Below are 10,898 nucleotides of genomic sequence, written 5' to 3'. Positions count from 1 at the left end.
ACAAGTGATCCAAATCGATGGTGAGGAGGGTGTAGGAGGCCTGGTAGGGCGTGATCAAGGGTAATGTAACCAAGAGGAATTACTGAAACCCAAATGAAGGCTGAACATGATAGTGGGACAAGAGGAAATAAAAGGAAATAGCTAGGAGGCAAAGGGCATTTATAGAGGTCTAAAAAAGGCATGTATGTATGTAAATAAATTTATTTATGAGGATGTGGAAATAGATCTATGTGCATATATGTGTAGGTTTAATATTAAGGTAGCAGAGGGACATTGGGCCTCCACTCAAGTACTCCCTCAATGCAAGAACACTTTGTTCTATTAAACTGGCGTTCCATGATGCTCACCATGATGGACATGATTGCTGAAGACAAAGTGGGTGCAAAAGCAAATGTGGTGAAGAAAGCTGATGGTGTGCACCTTTTATATAGCGTTAGCAACAAGAACAAAAAAAGATACAGTATCTGGGGTCTTAGAGGCTTGAAGGTAAACAAGCAGCCACCTAGCTGAGAAGCAACAAAGCCCACATGGAAGAAACACACCAGCCTGCATTATCATGAGGTGTTGAAGGGATCAGGTATCAGGCATCAAAGACCCAGAGCACAAAATCAAATCATTGTGAATGAGGGGGAGTTCAGAGTGAGGACCCAAGACACATCTGTGGGCAACTGGACATCCCTTTGCAGAAGGGTCGTGGGGAGGAGATGAGCCAGTCAGGGTCCAGTGTAGCAACGATGAAACATACAGCAATCCTAAATGCTTCCTCCCCCCCACCACTATCATGATCCCAATTCTACCTTATAAATCTGGCTAGACCAGAGGATGTACACTGGTACAGATAGGAACTGGAAACACAGGGAATCCAGGGCGGATGATCCCCTCAGGACCAGTGGTTAGAGTGCCAATAACGGGAGGGTAGAGGGACAATGGGGTGGAAAGGGAGAACCAATTACAGGGATCTACATATAACCTCCTCCCTGGGGGACAAACAGCAGAAAAGTGGGTAAAGGGAGATGTCAGACAGTGTAAGGTATGACAAAATAACTTATAAATTATCAAGGGTTGATGCGGGAGGGGGGAGCGTAGAGGGAGGGGGGAAAATGAGGAGCTGATGCCAGGGGCTTAAGTGGAGAGCAAATGTTTTGAGAATGATGAGGGCAATGAATGTACAAATGTACTTTATACAATTGATGTATGTATGAATTGTGATGAGTTGTATGAGCCCCTAATAAAATGATTTTTAAAAAAAGAAGTCGGGCCAGAGAGCTTCTTAGAGGCAAGGATGGCGAGGCTCAGTCTTACATGCTTTGTTCACGTCGTTAGGAGAGACGAGTCCCTGGAGAAGGTCATCATGCTTGGGAAAACAGAGAGGCCACAAGAGAGAGGAAGGACTGACCCCGTGACTGTCACAAGGGGCACAGAAGAACCTGAGGCTGGCACAGGCCCTGGGGTGGGTCGTTCTGTGGTGCCTGGGGTCATTATGGGTCGGAACCAACAGCAACAACATCATTATTCCCATTTTTTTGATGATAAAACTGAGGCACGAAGTACTTGCTCCGGTTACTACGTAAGGAAGGCTGAGATTCAAACCTAGGCTGGTCAAGTTTAGGACCTTCTACTCTGAACCACTACCTTTTTCATCTTCACAAGACATTCAGAAACACTGCATTTTTTACACATAACACACCTACACACAATGCACAGGAAACCAAAGTGTGAGGTGTTGTGTGGTTTGCAAAAAACCAAACACCCGAAAGTGCAGGTTACTTATGTAAAAATATGAAACATTAGAAAGCAAATGTTTTGAGAATGAAGAGGGCAACAAATGTACAAATGTGCTTGACATAATGGATGTATGCATGGATTGTGATAAGAGTTGTACAAGCCCCCAATAAAATTATTTTTAAAAAAGACCACATCAAAAAAAATAATGGAACATCTTATTTAGTTTTTTTTTGATTGTTCAATGATGATCACAAAGATATGTGTTCTATAAACTGCCTTTTAAAATTTCTATTTAATAAGGAGTAAACCCAGTATGGTATCAGAAAAACTAATGTTTCTGTTTTAGATACTGGAGAGGAAAAAAAGAAAAATAGACGTGCAAACCTAAGTGGAGCTATATTATCTTTAGAGTAACATAGCTATTGATTACATAAATAAGTTTGTTGTAAATTTTGATAAATGGACATGTGTATCTACAAAGACATTAAAGATTAAGTAGAGCACAGTTCTCTTTTCAAAACACAAAATATAGGTACCATATATATTTGAGTATAAGCCGACCCGAGTATCAGCCAAGGCACCTAACTTTACCTCAAAAACTGCATAAAATGTGCCGAAAAAACTCAGCTTATACTCGACTATGTATGGTAAATCATAGTACAAACAATAGGGTCCCAAATTTATTTGTCCTACCGCCCCCTTAAAAAAGATTTCTCAGTGCTCACCTGGCAATTAAAAACTTTTGTACTGTAGGCCATAGTTGGGGATAAAATGTACATAATTTGTAGTAGCAGCCCCCCTGGATTGTTCCATAGGCCCCCGTCGGGTGGTCTCACCCACTTTAGGAAACATTTAGATGAACAATTGTGAAACACACATCATTTGTAATTCTGTATTTCAAAATTTCAAATTTGTGGATATTCTTAAAGGACACACCCTCCCACAGTCGTCTCCCACAAAACCTACCCCCACTTTTGGTTCTGTGGTTGCCTAATCCTATGTCAGGGTTAATTACACATACTTAATTTAGAAATGGCAAAATATCAAGGGCTTAAAAAAGTTAGTGAAAAGAATTCCACTAGCTTCTAATTCTGTTTTTCTTTCCACTAGTCCCTAGATAGTCATTAAATTCCAAGAGACTCATATGAAGCTCCACTACTCACGTGTCAGTTTGTCCTACAGTGGTGGTTTGCGCACTGTTATGCTGGAAGCTTTGCCACAGGAAATTCAAACACCAGCCGAGTCACCCACGGTGAACAGGTTTTGGCGGGGCTTCCAGACTGAAAAACAGACCATCAAGAAAGAACAGGCTGCCCACTTGCGAGGCATTCACACTAGAACCATTACGAACAGCACCAGACCATTACCAGATAAGAGCGCCAGAGGACCAGCCCCTTAAGTTGGAAGGCATTCAAAATATGGCTGAGGAAGAGTTGTGTCCGCAAACAGAGTCGACCTTAATGACATGAAGTCAAGCTCCGGGGCCTTCATTTGCTGACGTGGCACAGTTCAAAACCACAAACGGCTGCAAATATTAATAATTAAAATGTGGAATGCACAAAGCATGACTCTAGGAAAATTGGTAGTCAGACAAAAAGAAATGGAATGCCTAACAGAGGATATCCTAGGTGTGAGTGAGCTGAAATGGACTGGGGTTGACCAGTGCGAATCAAGCATACAGTCTGTTATGCTGGACTGACCAATCGAAGAGGAATGGCAGACATCTCAGTGTTCTGCAAAAAGAACATTTCAAATCGTCTGCTGAAATAGAGACCAGTCCTCACAACCATTATTCAAATGAATGTCTCAAACGGAAACACAATGAAGAAGTGAAAGATGCCTGCCAACTTCCTCCATCTGTAATCGATGAAGCAGGCAATCCGTGCCTGTGCTACTGGTGCTTGGACAGAGAAAGAAAACTGGAAAAAATGGAGGAGGATCAATAGCTGAGCACTGTGGTTCTGGGGACAGAAACAATACTGGAGATCACATGAAAGGGTTTTGCAAGATCAACGACTTACATGGGACTAGTTTTGTGTTCACCAACATAAACAGCAACGCCACACAAGGACCTCAGCAGATGGAATAAAATGAACTACATCTGCAGAAAGCGGCGATGGCAAAGCTCGTTACCATCCGTCAGAACAAAGCCAGGGGCCGATTGCAGAAAACAGATCATCAGCTGAAGAAAATAAAGCCAAGTCCGCAGGAACCAAAATGAAACGCACCAGAATTTAGAGACTATTTCAAAAATGGTTTTGACACATTTAACTAATGACTCAACACCAGATGAGTTGGGGGGTGGCCTTATGAACATCAAACACAAAGGGAAAAGGTCACTAAAAAGACCGAAAAGACAAAAACGGAATGGATGTCAGAGTCTCGCTCTTCAACACAGAGTATCTAAAGCGAATGGCAGAAATGCTGAAGTAAAAGAACCGAACATTTCAAAGGGCAGCTCGAGAAGATAAAATATTAGGAGATATGCAAAGACCTAAAGTTAGAAACCAGAAGTGAAGAACACGCTCAGCTTGTCTCAAGCTGAAAGAGCTGAAGAACAAAAATACTTCAGGATGCTATGGGCAAAACCGGGAGCGACGTGGGAAGCAACAAGACAATGTAAGAAATGCAGTCACAGCACCAAAGAGAACGTGTCTACATTTAAGCATTTTAGAAGGTAGCGCATCGTATTAAGGACTGATGGTAACGAAGGAAGAGTCTAACGTGCACAGAAGACACCGGTGCAAAGCAAGTTTCCAGGATTCGATGGACTGCCAGTTGAGGTGTTTCAACAAATGGGTGCGATGCTGAAAGCATGTGCTTGTGTGTGGCAAGAGGTGAGGATGACAGCTTCCCAGCCAATCAACTCTAGGAGATCCATACTTGTGCCTGTTCCAGATGCGGGTGAGCCAACAGACCACCACACAATACTATTCGATGCTGGTATTATCAATCCAAGACAGACTGTCCACGGTACTTTCCATTGAAATACTTATTGTGCAACTTTCACATGCATATGAGGTGATTGGAAATACCATGGCTTGGAGGTCAGGCCCACCTTAGTTTTGCTGGAGCACATCAACAGGGAGCTGCTAGAAATTAGCTGGATTCAGAAGAGGACATGGAACGAGGGCTATCGTGGTGACGTCAGATGGAGCTCAGCTGAAAGCAGAGTACCACTGAGGTGTTCAATGTTTACCCTTGGTTTGTTGATTACACAAAATCACTTTACTGTGTGCATCATAACCAACTATAAACAACATGGAAACAAGTAGGGATCCCAGAATCCTCGGTTGTGCTCACGTGGAACTCATACACAGGGCAAGCGGCAGGTGTTCACACAAAAATGGGAAATACCAGATGGTTTACACAGGGAAAATGTGCATCATGATTACACTGTACTTATTCACTTATTTGATCTGCACATTGAGCAAATAGGTTGAGAGGCTGACCTGTCAGAAGAATGCCTTATCAGGATCAGAGACGCACTGAACGACCTGCAGGAGGCAGATGACAGACAACCTTGCTTGTTGAAAGCCAAGAATACTTGAAGCAATACTGAAGATAAATAACTACAGCCTTTCCCCTATATATTACACTGTACATAAATAAAAATCCTCACAATGGTACTAATAAACATCATGATAAATGCCGAAAATATTAAAGTTGGCAAGGATTTAATTATCCCTGAATCCACATTCAAGGCCTAGCAGTCAAGTAATGAAAAGACCCCTTGCAGTGGGCAATGGGCTGCAGACCTCTTTAAAGGGCGGAGGAACCAAGATGACCCCCTTTAGGACTAAGGTGTCCCTGACCCCAGCCATGGTAGTTTCCATCTTCTACTGAGTATGCAGAGAAGCTGGACAATGCATCGAGCAGACGGATGATGAGATGATGTATTTAAATGAGGGTGTTCACAAAGACTCTTGAGAGTACCGTGGACTTCCAGAAGAACAAACACATGTGTCTTGGATGAAAAACAGTTTTAACTGTGCCTTAGAAGTGAGGGTGATGAGACGCTGTCTAACATCACATGCTTTGGAGATGTTCTCCGGAGGGACCAGCCCCTGAAGGGCATCATGCGGGTACAGGAGAAAGGCAGGAAAAGGAGGCAGGCCCTCAACAAGACGACTGACTCCGTGACTGTGGTGACGGTGACTGTGGTGACGGTGATGGTGGTGATGGTGCAGTGATTTGTTCTGTTGTACAGGGGCACCATGAGGAGGGACGGACTCGACAGTCCTTACTTAAGGTGGCAGTTAAAGTGCCAACCAAAATAAATGCTTTCCAGGGCCCAGGTGTGAAAGGTTAAAAAATAGTTTTTAAACGAGTTTAAATTTTTAGAAATATGCTGAGAAAAACCCATGTTTAATCTGCGCTTCAACAATGAAAATGACTAAATCCCCCACCCCCAAACAAAGAAAATGATGTTTCCATTCTCGCCATACTTTACGTCATAATATGTATTTTGTGCTACCATTAGATGTTATGTTAATTTTATTTTCATTACATAAATCGAGGACAAAACATACAATCAGGTCCAAATATATTACAAGGCATTTAGGGAGGTGAGTTTTGTTGCCAATCACCAGACAATTACTGGACGGGCCCAGGCCCGGTTAAAAGTGCTTTTTCAGGCTCCTCTCTGGTTTGGAGTCTTTTCTGGTTTTCACGATGTGCCCATAAAAGGGCTCCACACCTCCTGTCACGCAGGGCTAGCACTCCAGATGCTCCAAAAAATCATGTTCAACACTTTCTTCCAGCTGTTCCAAGACGCCTGGGTTCTCTGTGACAGGTTCCTCTAAGAACGGAGGGCCAGGGGGCTCAGCACAACGTTTACTTTGGGTTTTAAAGACACAATTTAGAGTCTTGAAGAACGGCATCAGCTGCCTCACGCTGGACACGGAATGCTGGCGCAGCAGAGGAAATTCAGTCTTCACAGTTATTTCATCGGAGCTGCTAATTTCCTGTAAGTACAAAGCCGTACAAAGAACAGGTTAACAAAGAGGGTAGGGATATAGTTTTATAAAGAGTCGTAGACACAGCAAAACCTAAGAGTTCCAAGCCTGCTCGAACTCCCTCAGACCACTGCCTAGGGAATGGGAACAGCCTAGCCCTCCGTGCCATGGAAAGTGGACCACTGCAGACGGAGCTGGGTTAAACTTGAACATATTCGCGCTGGGTTTCCCCTTTGACACACCTTTCATTTGTTCTAGTGCCTTCTGCCTTCTGGTTTCTTTTGGATTGAGGATTTTCTGTATTTTATCTTGTTGTCGTTGTCAGGGTTTTTGTATGATTTTCCTTATAGGACATCCAGGACAGGTAATCCAGAGAGACAGTAAGTGGACTAACAGTTCCTTAGGGCATCTTGGTGGCACGGTGGTGACACACTGGACTACTAGCTGTAAGACCGGCAGTGGGAAACCACCAGGCACTCCGCAGGAGAAAGACTGGGCTTTCTACTCCCATACCGAGTGACCGTCTTGACAACTCACGGGGCACTTCTACCCTGCCCAATGGGATCACTGTGAGCGTCGGCATTAGCTCGATGGCGGCACACTTGTTTCTTTAGTAGGGCTATGGCAGGGGAGGGCTGGCAGGTAATGAGCAGCAAATAATCCAGGGCTCAAGAATGAAGAAAATGTCCTGACACTGATTGCGGTGATGACTGGACAACTCTTTTTAATATACTGAAACCCACTGAATTATGTGGAATGTGAATTAAGTGACAATTTTATAAAAGAAGCTGTTTTTAAAAATCACGAAGAGGTCTGTTCTCTATGAAAATCCATGAAGAGCACTGGGCAAAGGGCCTGAACTCACATTCTAGGTCTGCAGTTCCCATTTCCCAGCAGGCGCTACCCTGAGCCCACCCCTACCCAGGGCTTGTCCTTCCTCCTGGACTAGTGTCATACAGGCACGTGGGGGACAAAAGCTACTTCCCCAAGACTGTGATGCCCACAAAGCTCCCCCCTTCTGGCCACTGGGGGCGGAAGCAGTGTGTGAGACACAAGAACGAGAAAAGTCATGGAACTTCTGACCCTCTCCCAGTTTTCAAACTTCAATAGGCAAAATGTTGAAAATGAATCTCTGATCATTTAAAATCGAGTGCCACATCTGCAAGGGGCTTCAAACATTCGTGGAAAGATGGAACGACAGACAAGGGAATCATGGGACCACCGTGCCAGCAGCAGCATGAGAGGTTGGAAAGGCAGGGCAGGGGGCTGGGAGCCCATGTGAAGGGGGCGGGCGGACAGGGAGGCCAGTGGAGAAGCCGGCTCCAGACTTGGAGTACGCCATCCCCTACGCGGTTTTGTTCAAGTGGAAAATGACAAAGTGCTGGAGGTTCCCCTGTGAGTCTCTTCACAAGACGAAATACCATCAAGTGCCTCCCTCCCTCCCTTCCTGCGTAGCCCTTCTTTCTTCTCCTACTCCCCACCCTGGGCATCATTTTAAAAAAGGAACAAGTTTACCCCATATTTTAACTTTAGGAGGTCTAGAATCCGGACAGTGTGAGGTTTGCATTCTTGGTGACTCTCCTGGAGATCTGATAGGAAGGCAGGACCCTCTGTGTCCACCTCGGGAACGAATGCCCACCTATAACTGGAGGAAAAGACTGGAGGTCAGGAGGGCTCGCCGCTCGCTTTTCTTAACCGCTTCATGGAGACACAGTTCACAGACCACATGATTCACCCATTTAAAATGTACTGTCCAGGAGCTTTTAGTGTATTCAGCACAATTCCAGAATACGTTCATTAACCCCACAAGAGTCATTTCCCTTTGCTAGAAGCCCCTTCATCCCCTCAACCCCCCAGCCTTAGGCCATCACTAATCAGCTCTGTCTCTGTAGATGTGAACATTCTACATAACTTACATAAATGGAATCATGGAACAAGTGGTCCTTTGTGACTAGTTTCTTTAGCTTAGCAGCCACAGGTTTCCAAGGCTCATCCACGTGGGGTCAGTTCTTCATTCCTTTTATGGCTGAATATTATTCCACTACAGGCACGCGCATTTTATTTACTGTATTTTCCACATATAATGAGCCCAAATAAATAACCCAGGCGCACAAACACATACCATGCACAGTGCATCTAGGAAACGGCGTGCAAAGAGATTGTGTGGCTTGCAGAGAGCTGTCGCCTGTAACATGCATGTTGTTTGCATAAAATATGGTGTCCATCCCCTTATACAGAAGGGTCTCGGGGAGGAGACAAGCCAGTCAGGGTGCAGGGTAGCAACGATGAAACATATAACTTTCCTCTAGTTCTTAAATGCTTCCTAGCCCCCACTATCGTGATCCCAATTCTGTCTTACAAATCCGGTTAGCCCAGAGGATGTACACTGGTACAGATAGGAACTGGAAACACAGGGAATCCAGGGCGGATGATCCCTTCAGGACCAGTGGTGAGAGTGGCGATACCAGGAGGGTGCAGGGAAGGTGGGGTAGAAAGGGGGAACCGATTACAAGGATCTACATATAACCCCCTCCCTGGGGGATGGACAACAGTATATGGGGTGAAGGGAGGTGTTGGACAGTGTAAGATATGACAAGATAATAATAATTTATAAATTACCAAGGGTTCATGAGGGAGGGGGGAGGAGGAGGGAGGGGGAAAATGAGGAGCTGATACCAAGGGCTCAAGTAGAAAGAAAATGTTTTGAGAATGATGATGGCAACAAATGTACAAATGTACTTGATACAATGGATGGATGTATGGATGGTGATAAGAGTTGTACGAGCCCCCAATAAAATGATTAAAAATATATATATGGTGTCCAGGGTTCAGGTGATGGGCATTTGGGTTGTCTCTACTTTTTGGCTTTTATGAACAGTGCTGCTGGGCACCTGACATTCATAAAAACACACTTCTCCCCCTCAGTGTTGCCACACGATCAGTCTCTAGATGGGCCGGGGCAGAAAGAGGCTGAGAAGAGCGGCCTCTGGGGCCAGGCATGGAATGAACTGGATGAGCAGCTGTGCTCAGCCCACAGGAATGGCAGCCTCTGGGGCCAAAGCGAATTAGAGAGCAGCACGCTCCATTTCAAGGCATTCATATCTAATTAAAAAAAAATTGGAGAGGGAGAAAAAGGGAAAAAAACAACAACATAAATCCAAGCAGATCTACCAGCAGGTGACCCCTGCTTTACAGACATTCAGTGGAGCAACCTCCCTACATCCCCTCCAAAACAAACCATATATATATATAAGCTTGGGGCCCGGCCTGCCTGCGGCATCTCAGACCGCACATGGGAGCACCCGTGGGCGAAAGAGAGGCCACTGACTCGTGCAAAAGGCCTCCAGGCTTTACCTGACTCACATTTGAAATAATGGCATTTTATCCGGCGGGAAAGAGAGAGCCGTGTCCAGGAATTTGCAAGCTGAGAAATACAAGGCGAGTTCACTGTGGGCTATCTCTCCCTTTGAAGGTCCATTTCCATCGGGGACGGAAGCTTTTGCTCTGCTTGTTTTGCTGCTGTTTCTGTAAATTGGTAAAGAAAGGGGCCCGTGTTATAAATACGTTCGCATCTGCTAGAGCCTGATCCCTTGTGAAATGTGCATAGGAAGTTCCTTTAAAATAAAACAAAATGCTGGTGCCATCGCAAGCCTTTCAATATCGCACTTGCCACCGGACAAAGTGATGCGATAAACGCTTGTCGGTTAATCTCCAGCACCTTTCACACATGGGCCCAGATGTTGGTACTACTCACCTCAGTGAGTCATCTTCCTCTTTCAGATCTTCCTGAAGCTGCGTGAACGTCTGAATCTATAAGAAAATCAAACACGTATTCAAGTGATTATCTGGCAGAGATAAGACAGGCAAACGTTAGGATACTGATGCTTAAAGTGTCCCTGACCAACTGCTTTCTCGGGAGGAGACCAGAAGAGATGGATGGGCCCTGTCACCATCACTGACCCGTTTTGATCAGAGGGTATTGCAGAATCTTGATCAGAAGGAGGGGGGACTGTGGAACAGAACACAAATGATCGTGGAATGTGGACTTTCTGGAGCACTTGTAACTCCTGCCACCAGAGTCTTTAGGTCTCTAGAGTCGTACATAAAAATACCTCCTGAGGCTTCTTTTTCCAGCTGGATAGCTTTATTCTTTTTTTTTTTTTTTTTTAACATTTTATTAGGGGCTCATACAATTGTTATCCCAATCCACACACA

At 44.8% G+C, this 10,898-nt stretch overlaps 1 protein-coding gene across 5 annotated transcripts in view; it reads right to left on the bottom strand.

Annotated features, from left to right (window-relative positions):
- Positions 1 to 6,204: 6,204 nt before the first annotated feature.
- DOP1B (DOP1 leucine zipper like protein B) overlaps positions 6,205 to 10,898 on the bottom strand; it is a 167,213-nt gene continuing 162,519 nt past the window's right edge. For 4 of the 5 annotated variants that reach the window (XM_045284559.1, XM_045284557.1, XM_045284560.1 and 1 more), the window contains exons 34-37: positions 10,438 to 10,493; positions 10,047 to 10,208; positions 8,199 to 8,328; positions 6,205 to 6,692 (exon numbers count right to left, since the gene is read on the bottom strand). In XM_045284559.1, the coding sequence (XP_045140494.1) occupies positions 6,441 to 6,692; positions 8,199 to 8,328; positions 10,047 to 10,208; positions 10,438 to 10,493 (600 nt within the window). In that variant the 3' untranslated portion in view covers positions 6,205 to 6,440. Of the gene's footprint in view, positions 6,693 to 8,198; positions 8,329 to 10,046; positions 10,209 to 10,437; positions 10,494 to 10,898 lie in introns of those variants that run through there. The other variant, XR_006679522.1, reaches the window with a different exon arrangement.

The sequence above is a fragment of the Echinops telfairi genome, unplaced genomic scaffold (assembly GCF_000313985.2).
Source record: "Echinops telfairi isolate 266 unplaced genomic scaffold, ASM31398v2 ScPeMD7_7469;HRSCAF=8507_0, whole genome shotgun sequence".
Classification (NCBI taxonomy): domain Eukaryota; kingdom Metazoa; phylum Chordata; class Mammalia; order Afrosoricida; family Tenrecidae; genus Echinops; species Echinops telfairi.
This window is presented reverse-complemented; position numbering and strand designations above follow the sequence as displayed.